The 15,470-nt window shown below is 40.5% G+C and overlaps 1 protein-coding gene across 1 annotated transcript in view; it reads left to right on the plus strand.

Moving 5' to 3' along the window:
- Positions 1-2,428: 2,428 nt before the first annotated feature.
- The window catches only part of LOC310863081 (ubiquitin-like modifier-activating enzyme 1), a gene marked incomplete at its 3' end in the record, with an annotated part of 86,163 nt that continues 73,121 nt past the window's right edge, over positions 2,429-15,470 (plus strand). The window contains exons 1-11 of the mRNA XM_083771204.1: positions 2,429-2,477; positions 3,855-4,023; positions 4,146-4,280; positions 4,726-4,832; positions 4,977-5,067; positions 5,176-5,302; positions 6,905-7,002; positions 9,378-9,527; positions 10,113-10,253; positions 11,294-11,410; positions 12,063-12,143. Coding sequence (XP_083627330.1) covers positions 2,431-2,477; positions 3,855-4,023; positions 4,146-4,280; positions 4,726-4,832; positions 4,977-5,067; positions 5,176-5,302; positions 6,905-7,002; positions 9,378-9,527; positions 10,113-10,253; positions 11,294-11,410; positions 12,063-12,143 — 1,263 coding nt within the window. The 5' untranslated portion in view covers positions 2,429-2,430. The remainder of the gene's footprint in view (positions 2,478-3,854; positions 4,024-4,145; positions 4,281-4,725; positions 4,833-4,976; positions 5,068-5,175; positions 5,303-6,904; positions 7,003-9,377; positions 9,528-10,112; positions 10,254-11,293; positions 11,411-12,062; positions 12,144-15,470) is intronic.

Genomic DNA, 15,470 nt, shown 5'->3' on the forward strand with positions numbered 1-15,470 from the left:
GTCTGTCACGCCCCGTCCGTGACACGGATAAGCCTAGTGGAAACAATTGCGAAATACCTTCCTGTCCTTCAATATTAATATATTTCCTATAGTTATATAGGTTATATCTAGGCTGCCGGCCCGGCAGTGACTCGCCAGTATATATATAGGCATATGTAAGTGGTGGAGGAAAAAAAAATACCCCAAGTAAGTAGCCCGTGTCTGCGCCGCCAGTGCGCGCCTGTAGGATTTGTGCCAGAAATGCATTGCCTAGAGGAGGACAGTTCAGTGAGTCCTCATACATAACCTAGCCGCGGTGGAATGAAAGGAATGCTTTCTTTCTGATCGCCAGACTGCCTCCTTTTAACGTAATTATAATCTAGGTCAACTGCCACAGCCACTATAGGTATATACATACATACACACGTACGTCACACGTGGGAGATGTTTATTTTTCAAAAAGCACATTTTTGCATTCACATAATGAGGCAATAGAAGTTAAACATCGACTACTCGTAAATCCAAAGTCCATTAATCAGTCTAGTTAGTAGGTATGTAGTTATAAGGCCTTTCTATCCTACCAAAGGCTATGTGTCTGTGTCTGTTCACACTTAAATGTATTGATATTGTTTGGTTGAAAATGGGTTTTCTCGCTATTTTCAGTGGGTTGCCAAGAGAGAGTATAGGCAGGCATCTATCAGCTTCAAATTTACAATGTTTCAGTTCCTCACTTCTTTGTGTTAACATTGATGACAGGAACTGTATGAGTTCTTTTAATAAATAGCTGGAGAGATGGGGGAACAAATATAGTATAGGCCTACACTACAGCAATGATGAATTTAGGGCTATTTAACACAACACTTATATTATATTAACAAATGTATAGGCTAGCACATACCACAACTTTGAATCACTTTTCTCTTACAAAATGGTCCTTGAAGGCGTTCCAGGGGGTCACCAGCTAAAGACTATAAATTTAAACCCTTAAACCCTATTTTATAGGGTACTATACGTACATCGTTTTATTTTATTTTATAGCCTATACAGTTAGTGCATGAGAAGAAGTAAAAGTATTGGAAATTGGAGATTTGAGACTAACTCTATAGTAAATGACAAATACCTCAAAGTTGTACATAAGTACAGAATTTAAGTAAATATAGGCTACTTTACTTTCCACCAAGATTCAGTTATATCGAGACCTCTGTTGTGTTTACTTTAAGAAGCAATACACTGTACAGGGGGAAATAAGCAGGACTATATTTACTTCCCCAAATACTTTCCCAAGGTCAGATATTCCCCAGATCATATTCAAACAACTGCCCGAATCTCCCTTATCAGATGGAGGCAGACCATGATATTTATTATGTGTCAAGACAGGAATTTGTGGTCATGTTAAAAGTCAAAGCCAAATGTGAACAGCTATATGCATTAAAAAATGTTTTTCACAAAGTTAAAACAGGCTTTTACACTACAGTGTCAATGAATTTGCAGCATTAACTATGCATTTGTGAAATAGGCCTGCCATGATATCATGATAGCCAACATACCATTTGACCACCATGTGGAACACCACATGACCAAACTGTCACACCAAAGCATACATTCACACCTGTTGTAACAAAGAATCAGAGTTAAATTATACTGGCCGGCCCAGGCCGTAGCGTAACGGTCTGGGCACCGGACTGGTAATCCAGTCGCAGTGTGCCGCGGGTTCGACTCCCGGACCCGACACGGCCTTTACTGCATGTCATCCCCCCATCTCTCTCCCGTTTCCTGTCAGCCTACTGTCTGTCCCTTCAAAAATCAATAAAAGGCGTAAGCCGCAAAAAAAAAAAAAAAAAAATTATACTGGCCTATATAGGCTACTATACTAATTATACTATTCTAAATAATATAATTTAAATTATATTGTTTACTTAGATGGAAATACATTTTTAGTAGGCTATAACCACATTTACATTTTCTTATTAGTTTATTATCTTTATATCACAGAAATGACTGAATTATGTTAAGCCCTAATAGGTCTAATATACATATAGGTCTAATTCATAATATTAATTAATAATATTGTAATGACGAGTTGATCTCCAAAGGAAATGTCTTTCCCTCATCTGTCCAGACTCCAGCCAAAGAGGTCAAAAGTAGCCGTTTAGTCAGTGAATAGGACTGTTTATTTTTTGTCGTGTGGTGCCCTCTAGTGGCCAAAATGGTCCCCGAGATTTCTTGAGAATCGAAAGTAAAATTAACTCAATTCAAACTCCAGAGACTGTCATATATCCACTGTCCAGTCTACTCGACAGAGAGAAGCATCGCCACTTACGCCTAGGCTACTCATTACTAACTAACTGCAGTTTGTAGTTTAGTTTTACACGCGCAGCTTAAGGGCTAAACGGTAATTACCCAACGAACAAGCACAGGAACTTCAGGAAATCTCTTTAGACCACAAAACACATGTCTGAAATCAACAGCATCGATGAGGGTTTTTACTCCCGACAGCTGTAAGTATAGCCTGCAATTCATTATTCAGTGAGCGTGCCGTGAATTATTAGTAATATTTGTTTTTATAGTGTAAAGCCTGGTGACGCAAGGTTAGTTTTTAATTGACCATGCCGAAGAAGATTCAGTGAGTGTGCCGTGAATTATTAGTAATATTTGTTTTCATAATGTAAAGCCTGGTGACGCAAGGTTAGTTTTTAATTGACCATGCCGAAGAAGGCCTACAGTAAGCCTATAGCCTATACCTGTTTACTAGCCCTGTAAACATGACTCTCGTATTCATACGAGAGTCATGACGCAACTTCACCCTGGTTTTTGCAGACGCTACATTTACAAATAATTAAAATATATAAACATTCGCATTTCAAATATAAAGTACTCACAAAGTGTCCCACGGGTGTTAGTTAGTAGCAGCGCCAGCGATTATAATTTCTGCATCCCGCGTTGTTTAATAAAAAGCATTTTTATCCGAGGTGTTATTTTGCCATTGGCTTTCAACTACGCGCCCCTATCGGTCGGGAGGAGGGTGGCACTCGGTGTGTTCGATATAGGTACGCTGACCGCCCTGCCAATACAGACTAATAGGCGAGTGCGCTCCCGGTGTGCAACTGTGGATTTCCCAAACGAACCCCGTTTGAAAAAAGTAGCCGGAGAGCTCGGACAAAAATGCTTTTTATTAAAGAACGCGGGACGCAGCAATTCTAATCGCTCGCGCTGCTACTAACTAACACCCGTGGGACACTTTGTGAGTACTTTATATTTGAAATCTGAATGTTTATATATACGGAAATCTTGTAAATGCAGCGACTGCAAAAAACAGGGCAAAGTTACTGCATGACTGTCATGATAATTATCATGGCAGTCATGTTCCAGGGCTACCTGTTTACCTGCTCGGGGCAGGTTATTATGGACCAGCTGCATGCCATTGAAGGCATTAGAGCTATGGGACAGAGCTAGGCCTACTGTTCACCTCATTAATTTTACTCTTACTCCCCTATATAGTTTACCGTGTATTTGGGGAATCCCAAATAAAGGTAAACTAGGGCCCCGGCCAAAGGGCCGCCTACTCATTTGTATACGCGACGGTAAAGCGGTGGGGATAATTTGGTTAAAGCGCAAATAACATGCATTTTAAAACTGCTTTTAATATTTAATAATCATATTGTCTATGTCCCTAGAAGTTATTTCTAATGGTTTGAGCCTCAATCACCACTCTGATATAACCAGGCCTTGTCATTTCTTTCTGGACTTTGAAAGCAGTTTTAGCTGCAGTACCACACTGTCCTGAGGTGGAGAGGAAAGAAAAATAAATGACAATGAATGTCATAAAACCTTTAAGAAAATGTGTCCGTTTTTTTTTTTTAACCATGTGTGTCCAGGTATGTGTTGGGTCATGAAGCCATGTGTCGGATGGGGGCCGCTGATGTCCTCATTGCAGGGATGAGGGGTCTGGGTGTGGAGATAGCCAAGAACGTCACCCTGTCTGGAGTCAAGTCTGTCACCATCCAGGATGAAGGTCTGACCACCTGGTTGGACCTGTCTTCTCAAGTATGTCATCAACAACAACAACACAGTCTGAAATGACGGTGTTCGTTATTTCCACAATGTTTATAGTTGGCAGGTTTCAGATGTTATCATCATAATATCTTGTGATTTCCACTTTTCCACAGTTTTTCCTGAATGAGTCACATTTGGGTCAGAACCGGGCAGTGAGCTCCCTGGATCAGCTGTCTGCCTTAAACCCTCACGTTCACGTCTCTGCCAATTCCTGTCCGCTCACTGAAGACCTGCTGCTCGGGTTTCAGGTACAGTATTTAGAGAAAGCTTCACTGAAAGAAATTACTTCTTCTGACTCTGAGTACACTCAAGGCAAAGAAATTACTTCTTCTGACTCTGAGTACACTCAAGGCAAAGCGAAGTAGCCGTCACATTAATTTAATTGGCATGAAACCCTATGGTGTATTTCTTTCCCTGTACAGGTTAAATACCACAGCTGTTTTAACCCATTCTGTACGCGAACCCCTTTTGGTGTCAGCATCATGTCGTGCTTTAGCTATTGAAAAATAGCAGATCTACAAGCTCAAGCTCATACGAGCTTGTAGGTCTGCTATTTTTGAAAAATCTAAGACACTTTTAGAATCTGATCTCGAGTCAGAATGGGTTAATAATGAAACTGTCAGGATGTAGATGACATTTTTAGAATCTGATCTCAGGTCAGAATGGGTTGAAAGGCTGAATTACATTTTTCAGGTGGTAGTTCTCACTGACTCTTCGCTGGACGATCAGATGCGCTTTGGTTCATTTTGTCATTTGAATGGAATCAAGTTCATCGTGGCAGACACCAGAGGACTGTGTGGGTAAGGAAGAAGAGCATGTCATCAAATTAATCTAATCAAGGTTCAAGTTCAAGGTTCAAGATTACTTCATGTGACATTTCATGTACTAATTTAATACCAGTGCTGAATAAATTAAGACACAAACTTTATATGGTCTTTCTGTAGTCAGTTATTCTGTGACTTTGGAGAGCATTTCGAGGTCTTGGACTCTGATGGAGAAAAGCCAGTATCAGCCATGATAGGTCACATCACTAAGGTAAGAAGAATCACGTACATAGGGGGGGGGGGGGGGGGTCGCTTGAGCAACACCACCTTAAAATGACATGAAGTGTTTTTTTCTCTACACCTTCATTCTCCGTTCCAGGCAGTCCCTGGAGTGGTGTTTTGTGATCAGAAGCATGGTTTTCACGATGGCTTCAGAGTCTCCTTCTCTGAAGTCCATGGTATGACAGAGCTCAACAATGCCGGTCCTTTGGAGATCCAAGTCATTGGTAGGTACGAGGGCTGTCAATCGATTAAAATATTTAATCTGATTAATCGCATGATTGTCCATAGTTAACTGTGATTAATCGCAAATTAATCGCATATTTTGTATACGTTCTAAATATACCTTAAATCAGTGGTTTTCAAGATTTTTCTTATCAAGGCCCATTATTTATTCTGCATTTGAGCCACGGACCACCATTTGATGACATTTAGCCTTCCAGACCCAAACTAAAGAACTGTATTGATGTTGGCCAATGGTACCATTACTAGAGATAACAGGCCATGTTGATCAAAATAACATGTTTTCTAAGTTTTCTAATTGTGTAGACTTAAATTAACTTAAGTAATTCAGCTGTTTAACAATTATTCAACTCTTCAGTGTAAAATTGCCATGCGTCTCTCAACCATTCTGTCAAACTTCACAGTGCGTTAATCGCGCATTAAAAAATATAGTGCTGTTAAAAGGATTGTGAGTTAACTAGTTAATAGTGCGTTAACTTTGACAGCCCTAGTAGGTACTAAAGATCATATTTTTGCCTTCATCAATGGTTATTAGATCGAAATCATAGGCTTGTGGATTGTTTGAACAATAACAACGATGAGGAGGATATGACAAGAAAGAGAAGATCTGATGCACAGGACAGTCCATCATTGGTCATTATTTAGTTTGAGATTTATAGATCGGCTATTTTCTGGCAAAGAGACTTGGTGTGAAGGCTGTTATAGAGCTATGGGGCACCCGGAGTATAGGGTTTAAGTGGTTAACCTATTCTGACCTGAGATCAGATTCATACGAGGTTTCCACTGGACACACACTGGTCTGATTAACCCATTCTGACCTGAGATCAGATTCTAAAAATGTCAGTCGTTCTTTGATTTTTTTTCCAAAAATAGCAGACCTACAAGCTCGTAGCGCGCCACTCGGTGGCGCGCTATGAGCTTGTAGATCTGCTATTTTTCAATAGCTAAAGCATAACATGATGCTAATACCAAAATGGGTTCCCGTTCAGAATGGGTTAAGTAATTTCTTCAAATTTATTTGATCACATAAAATTAAAAAAAGAGATCACGATGATCTACGATTTTAAATTCTGGAATTGTATTGTTTGATCTTCATTGTGTTTGTAACCTTGCTTTAACCCATTCTGAACGGGCACCCATTTTGGTGTCAGCATCATGTTATGCTTTAGCTATTGAAAAATAGCAGATCTACAAGCTCATAGCGCGCCACCGAGTGGCACGCTATGAGCTTGTAGATCTGCTATTTTTTTTATTATCGAAGAACGACTGACATTTTTTTAGAATCTGATCTCAGGTCAGAATGGGTTAATCAGACCAGTGTGTGTCCAGTGGAAACCTCTTATGAATCTGATCTCAGGTCAGAATGGGTTCATCAGACCCAGTGTGTGTCCAGTGGAAACCTCGTATGAATCTGATCTCAGGTCAGAATGGGTTAATAAGTGCTTCATGAATAGTTATTATTATACAGTAGATGTGTCAAAAAGGAACCCTACTGTAGCTGCACTCACTCTGTACTGTATGTTTCTTTATTAACTGGTGCAATCAAACAATACGTTATAATGAGGTGAATCTGTTTTTATCACCAGATGCTTTCTCCTTCAGCATTGGAGACACTTCAGCTTTCTCTGCCTTTCAACACGGTGGTTTAGTAACTGAAGTTAAACAGCCTGAAGTACTCACGTTTGTAAGTACAAGTGTCTGTTCTGCCTGTTCTCTTGAGATTTAACATCCATTGTCAAAGATATGTAACTATACAGGCCCGGACGGTTATAGCTCAACCATCTAGGCTGCTGAGCCAGCCTGACGGCGTTCCGTGGGTTTCCCCCCCCCCCAGTCTCTCTCCCCATTTCTTTGTCAGTCTACTTTCATCCTAACAATAAAGGCAGAAAAAGCCAAAATAATATCTTTAAAAACAAGAAATGATCACATTGTCAGTGATATAATGTCAGGTGAAAGAATCCCCCCCCCCCCCATATTAGTCTGATTCGAGGAAAAGAAAGAAGCGATGTCCCCGTTGTGTTCTTTTTTTTTTTTTTTTTTTTTTTGCGGCTTACGCCTTTTATTGATTTTTGAAGGGACAGACAGTAGGCTGACAGGAAACGGGAGAGAGATGGGGGGATGACATGCAGTAAAGGCCGTGTCGGGTCCGGGAGTCGAACCCGCGGCACACTGCGACTGGATTACCAGTCCGGTGCCCAGACCGTTACGCTACGGCCTGGGCCCCCGTTGTGTTCTTGTCTCCATTGTGTGTGTGTGTCCCCCCCCCCCATATTAGTAGGATTGTTCTTTTAGTAACGTACATGTTTGTGTGTCACAACCACGCGCCTCGCAGATCTATGTAAGGGTCCATTTGGCTACCAACTCTCCAAAACCACTAGTTTAGATGGATGGATTGATAGAATCAAACTGAATTAATTAATTAATTAATTAATTAATTAATTAAAGGACCTATAACATAAAATTCAACTTTTTAAATTTCTTTTGTGTTTTTGGGGCTCCCATGTGTGTTTTCTATCCCCACAAATAACCAATTTTGAACAATCAGGCCTTCATGTCATATGGGTGTTTTAATTGAAATTGCTCTCAGAAACAGCTCGACTGATTTTGGCCTCATCGTGATGTCATCAATGTCACCCTACTTTGTATAATTCCTCCTTTTCTTCAGTCTTCAGTTGCAAATTTGCATTTCCACTTTGTTTACAATGTCCACCATTGTTGATTTTCCAAGCTGGCATGGAATGGAAACAAGCCTGGTTTTATCTAGCATGAGTATTATAATGACTCAAATATTAAATAATCTGCATATCAGCACCCTCTCCACCTCAGGACAGTGTGGTACTGCAGCTAAAACTGCTTTCAAAGTCCAGAAAGAATTGACAAGGCCTGGTTATATCAGAGTGGTGATTGAGGCTCAAACCATTAGAAATAACTTTGAGGGACATAGACAATATGATTATTAAATATTAAAAGCAGTTTTAAAATGCATGTTATTTGCGCTTTAATGAACGTGCTACGGCAAAATACCACCCACCCCTTTTTCCCTTTCTTTTCTCTTTCTTACCTCCTTTATGATGAATTCCTGTTCTGTTCTTGTTGGCTATATAGAAGTGTCTATTTGTACGTCTCTAAATGTTTTGATGATTTGAACAAGGTGGACCCTGTTGTAAACAAGTTTAATGCTTTATTGGGTCGTCCACTCACAGTTAACAGTCTTTGTAATTTTGCAAGTTCCAATGCTTCTCATACAAGGAAATCAAGAAATCACTTTGGCGTTTCCATTCGCGTTAATGCCGGACTATAACTCTACTCCATTTTATTATGTTAAAACGGATCGCTTGTGTAATGTCATTCATACGAGGGCCTCGCATTAAAATATGAAGTAACAATAACAACTCTATTATGTTAAAAACGCATTGCTTGTGTTCTTAACAGCAGTGCCTGCCTGCTTGTCTGGCTGACAGCCTGTCACACCAGACGGCCGCGAGCCTGCCTCTAAAGCCAAATTCCAATACCCAGAATCTCGGCTACTCGCTCACTCTCACTCAGTCACTCCAGCAAGGTGGTGTTATGGTGGAATTGGTGACCTGCTGAAATATGTGACAACCGTGTAGACAATCACATAATGTAAATGTGTCCTAATGTCAATTGTTGCAGTTTGTTCATTAGCAGAGTTCAACCTAACTGTATTTAGGCCATGTATTTAAAGACTTCCATGTAATAGTTGTGTGAACAAGATGGTCACATATTTGGCAGGTCACCAATTTCACCGTCATTTGCCATGCTGGAGTGAGCGAGTGTGAGTGAGCGAGTGGCCGAGATATTGGGTATTGGAATTTAGCTTAAGCGCAAAGGTCACGCCTCCTTGTTCTTTTGCGGTCTGGTCTAAAACCAAGGCTCCCCTTCCCATTGCCCAGAGGTAGCATTGCCGTTGCTTGCTGTTGGCTAGAAGCAGGCAATCTCGTCACCACGTCACTAGCTGATGACGACGTGGTCTACATTTCATCAGTCAGGTTTCACCTGACAACAAGAGATGTAACTTCAACTTTCAATGCATTACAGAAACCCCTCCACCAGGCCTTATCAGACCCCCAGCTGATCGTGATGACTGACTATGGGAAGATAACCAGGCACCAAAACCTGCACTTGGCCTTTCAGGCTCTCCATGGCTTTGTGAAGGAACAAGAGCGACTGCCTAAACCTTGGTCAGAGGTCAGTAGATGAGATGAGAGATGTCATGCCTGCATGGATAAATAAATAATGAAACAAAATGTACATTTATATATAACACCTTTATCCAAGGTGCTTTAACCCATTCTGACCTGAGATCAGATTCTAAAAATGTCTATTACATCCTGACAGTTTCATTATTAACCCATTCTGACCTGAGATCAGATTCTAGAAATGTCAGTCGCTCTTCGATTTTTCAAAAATAGCAGACTTACAAGCTCGTATCGCGACACTCGGTGGCGCGATATGAGCTTGTAGATCTGCTATTTTTAAATAGCTAAAGCATAACATGATGCTGACACCAAAATGGGTGCCCGTTCAGAATGGGTTAAAATGAGCATTACATTCAGCCATTCACACACTGATGGTGGAGTAAACCATGTAACGCACAACCTGCTCACTGGGAGCAGGTTGGGGTTCACTGTCTTGCTTATTATAGCCAGGCTATGCCAATACTGTACACCATCTTTATTATAGCCAGGCTATGCCAATACTGTACACCATCTTTATTATAGCCAGGCTATGCCAATACGCCATCTTTCTATTTGCTGTGTCATCTGTCAACAGTCCGATGCTGATCTACTGGTGTCCATGGTGACACAGTTGGAAGATGAGGATGTGGTGAGATGCTTCTCCTACACATCCCAGGGGGACCTGGCTCCTGTCAATGCCTTCATTGGAGGACTGGCCGCGCAGGAAGTTATGAAGGTAAGCCGAAAGGCAGTGGTTCTAAACCTTTTCAATTTCAGGAAGCCCCAGTTTAGTTTAATGTGCATTAGGGCCTCAAACCCCATACCTCTGAGAGCATACAAATGGTTAATACAATTGAGGATACAATAACACACTCAAAGTTACAACAACAATGATTTTATAGTATGGTAGGGGTTGGATATGACACAGATGTGTTTTTTTCTGCTCACCACAATGCCACCAATGCTTTACCTCTGATCCTAGATTACTGAAGCAGCACTACACTCTAGTATGTTTTTACCTTGCTTACTCCAAGTCACTCTGAGTCTGGATAAAGTGACTCTGCTAAATGCCTACATTGTAAAATTGTGCTGGAGACACAAGTGCAATATTTGTCTTTGAAATATTGTACCGGTATGTAAGTATCCAAAAATACTATTCTCAACTGAAGTAAATAATAAGTACATAATGTACTTAGTTCACACCAAAATGACTTTTTCTATAAATTACTCACCCCACGGAGCCTTGAATTAAAAGTTTCTGTTGCATTCCTAAGCCACTGGTGACAGCGGCGTCTCCAGTAGAAGATATGAAATATGAAAAGAGCAGTACATTTAGTTTGACTATGAATGGATCTGCTTTGTAGGTACTCTTGAGATAGCATGCTACATGATGTGCCCTACCAAATAGGGGCCTTACAAAGAGTCCCATAGTACTAAACAACAGGTGGTGGAGGGTACGTGAGCAGCCACTTACTGAAAAAGCAACAGAGACAGCAGTAAGCATAGTTTAGTAAGCAGCAGCAAACAGCAGGCAGTAATGACTTGAGCATAATGCAAACTTTATTTTAAACCGGGAACTCTATTATGGAAGTGAGTATGTGATTGGATAAGAAACAAGAATAGAAGCATGGAGCTGACACCGACCAATGATCAGCTACCAGCAACTGCCTGAACTGAACTTGCTCTGCGCATATGTACCATCTGTGACAGTCATTTCTTCCGAATATAATGTAAATCATATTTGGTGTATATTGTCTCCATGTTGTGTCTCTGTAGGCCTGCAGTGGGAAGTTCACACCTCTTCAGCAGTGGCTGTATTTTGATGCCCTGGAATGCCTCCCTGAAGACCATGAAGCAATGAAAGAACAACTGACACGGAGCAGCTGTTCTTTAGTAAGACTTTGTTGCTGCATTTGATCTTATTTGTTTTACTTTGTTTCAGTTTGCCAACATGTAAAACAGCAGTGACAATGTACAGGTCCCTCTTTTCGCTCCGTTCTCAGAACCTCATTTGAACCCTGCTCAGTCATTTGTACTAACCCTGAGTTATCAGAACCTAATTTGAACCCTGCGCAGTCATTTGTACTAACCCTGTAGTTGAACTCAGAAGGTGTACTTTACGAATTGTTCTAAAATATTGAAAATAAAAGATCTACAAGCTCACAATGTGACATGGTTCAGTGTGAGCTTGTAGATTAATGGCAATTTTGTTTGTTTTATGACATAAGAGCATCCCCGATTTTGTTAATAATGGAAACATTAAAAGAAAAAGGGAAATCATAGAACTTAAAGGACCACATTTTCAGCCTATCTTCATATAATTGGTCCTCATGATAACATGCCATTTACTTTTACTCTGCCTGTGTCTCAGAGGAGGGCTGTGTGGGCACTGCCTACCCGAAAATGATTGAAATCGTCCTTTTATGGGTTCTGGACGATTTCAGGATATGGAAGATACTGGGATGCCCTTCTTAGTGAAAAACAGCCATATCATGTGTTCAGTTTTCTGATGTGATTCATCCATTGTCCATGGTCTCTGTTGCAGACGGACACACGCTATGATGGACAGATCTCTGTTTTCGGGTCAGGCTTCCAGGAGAGACTTCTGCGGCAGAAATATTTCCTGGTGAGTGCATTTCTAGTCTTTGCCCAGAAGGGGGCACACTCTGCATGGTAAAAAAGGCTCCATGTCTGATCAGTACTTGGTGTTTATATTCAGTCAGTTAGTGTTGATAAAAGCTCATACAGGAAACAATTGGAATTCCTAGTGTAACATTTTCCTCTACTGGAAATTCCATGAACCCAGAAATGGTGATTAATGTAAACCTTTATGATATAAATGTTATCTATAGGCCTAATGGATGAAATTCAGCTTGGTTGCTAAAAGTGGCATGTTGAGCAATTTGAGTAATTAGCATAATATGTATCTTATAATCTTAATATGTACCTTATATAAATATAAGGCAAAAATTTAAAAAATCATAATTCTTTAAGTATAGGGAATTTTAGAAAACACACCAACGCACAATACTGAGACTTGTGGGACTCAAACCAAGAACCTTTGACATGCCTAGAAGTCCAATACTATCCTTTGCAACACAGAGCTCCAAGCTTTAATCTTTAATGCCATTTGCAACACATGCCATTTGCAACACATAGCTCCAAGCTTTATTGCCATTTAAATGCACAATATTTAAATGCAACGTCCCTGGGTGGGCTTGAACCACCATCCTCTCGGTTAACAGCCGAGCGCGCTAACCAATTGCGCCACAGAGACTGGTAGTAGCTGCATTTTTATTTTTAAATAAAAAATGTCTGGTTTGTACTGTCCAGTGAGAAAAGGTTTAGGTTTGTATAGGGAATTTTAGAAAACACACCAACGCACAATACTGAGACTTATTGGACTCAAACCAACAACCTTTGACATGCCTAGAAGTCCAATACTATCCTTTGCAACACAGAGCTCCAAGATTTAATGCCATTTAAATGCACAATATTTAAACGCAACGTCCCTGGGTGGGCTTGAACCACCATCCTCTCGGTTAACAGCCGAGCGCGCTAACCAATTGCACCACAGAGACTGTTAGTAGCTGCATTTTTATTTTTAAATTAAAACATGTCTGGTTTGTACTGTCCAGTGAAAAAGGTTTAGGTTTGTATAGGGAATTTTAGAAAACACACAAACGCTCAATACTGAGACTTATTGGACTCAAACCAACAACCTTTGACATGCATAGAAGTCCAATACTATCCTTTGCAACACAGAGCTCCAAGCTTTAATGCCATTTAAATGCACAATATTTAAATGCAATGTCCCTGGGTGGGCTTGAACCACCATCCTCTCGGTTAACAGCCAAGCGCTCTAACCAATTGCGCCACAGAGACTGTTAGTAGCTGCATTTTCTTTTAAATAAAAAAATGTCTGGTTTGTACTGTCCAGTGAAAAAAGGTTTAGGTTTGTATAGGGAATTTTAGAAAACACACCAACGCACAATACTGAGACTTATTGGACTCAAACCAACAACCTTTGACATGCATAGAAGTACAATACTATCCTTTGCAACACAGAGCTCCAAGCTTTAATCTTTAATGCCATTTAAATGCACAATATTTAAATGCAACGTCCCTGGGTGGGCTTGAACCACCATCCTCTCGGTTAACAGCCGAGCTCGCTAACCAATTGCTCCACAGAGACTGGTAGTAGCTGCATTTTTATTTTTATATAAAAAAATGTCTGGTCTGTACTGTCCAGTGAGAAAAGGTTTAGGTTTTGTTATAGGGAATTTTAGAAAACACACCAACGCACAATACTGAGACTTATTGGACTCAAACCAACAACCTTTGACATGCCTAGAAGTCCAATACTATCCTTTGCAACACAGAGCTCCAAGCTTTTATGCCATTTAAATGCACAACATTTATATGCTACGTCCCTGGGTGGGCTTGAACCACCATCCTCTCGGTTAACAGCCGAGCGCGCTAACCAATTGCGCCACAGAGACTGTTTGTAGCTGCATTTTTATTTTTAAATAAAAAATGTCTGGTTTGTACTGTCCAGTGAAAAAAGGTTTAGGTTTGTATAGGGAATTTTAGAAAACACACCAACGCACAATACTGAGACTTGTGGGACTCAAACCAACAACCTTTGACATGCCTAGAAGTCCAATACTATCCTTTGCAAAAATACTCCAAGCTTTATTGCCATTTAAATGCAACGTCCCTGGATGGGCTTGAACCACCATCCTCTCGGTTAACAGCCGAGCGCACTAACCAATTGCGCCACAGAGACTGTTAGAAGCTCCATTTTTATTTTCAAATAAAAAATGTCTGGTTTGTACTGTCCAGTGAAAAAAGGTTTAGGTTTGTATAGGGAATTTTAGAAAACACACCAACGCACAATACTGAGACTTGTGGGACTCAAACCAACAACCTTTGACATGCCTAGAAGTCCAATACTATCCTTTGCAAAAATACTCCAAGCTTTATTGCCATTTAAATGCAACATCCCTGGGTGGGCTTGAACCACCATCCTCTCGGTTAACAGCCGAGCGCACTAACCAATTGCGCCACAGAGACTGTTAGAAGCTCCATTTTTATTTTCAAATAAAAAATGTCTGGTTTGTACTGTCCAGTGAAAAAAGGTTTAGGTTTGTATAGGGAATTTTTGAAAACACACCAACGCACAATACTGAGACTTGTGGGACTCAAACCAACAACCTTTGACATGCCTAGAAGTCCAATACTATCCTTTGCAACACAGAGCTCCAAGCTTTAATGCCATTTAAATGCACAATAATTAAACACTACGTCCCTGGGTGGGCTTGAACCACCATCCTCTCGGTTAACAGCCGAGCGCGCTAACCAATTGCGCCACAGAGACTGTTAGTAGCTGAATTTTTATTTTTATATAAAAAATGTCTGGTTTGTACTGTCCAGTGAGAAAAGGTTTAGGTTTGTATAGGGAATTTTAGAAAACACACCAATGGACTTATTGGACTCAAACCAACAGCCTTTGACATGCCTAGAAGTCCAATACTATCCTTTGCAACAAAGAGCTCCAAGCTTTTATGCCATTTAAATGCACAATATTTATATGCTACGTCCCTGGGTGGGCTTGAACCACCATCCTCTCGGTTAACAGCCGAGCGCGCTAACCAATTGCGCCACAGAGACTGTTAGTAGCTGCATTTTTATTTTTAAATAAAAAATGTCTGGTTTGTACTGTCCAGTGAAAAAAGGTTTAGGTTTGTATAGGGAATTTTTGAAAACACACCAACGCACAATACTGAGACTTGTGGGACTCAAACCAACAACCTTTGACATGCCTAGAAGTCCAATACTATCCTTTGCAACACAGAGCTCCAAGCTTTAATGCCATTTAAATGCACACTATTTAAATGCAACGTCCCTGGGTGGGCTTGAACCACCATCCTCTCGGTTAACAGCCGAGCGC

This window comes from Protomyctophum parallelum (assembly GCF_964188405.1).
Source record: "Protomyctophum parallelum genome assembly, chromosome: 8".
Classification (NCBI taxonomy): Eukaryota; Metazoa; Chordata; class Actinopteri; order Myctophiformes; family Myctophidae; genus Protomyctophum; species Protomyctophum parallelum.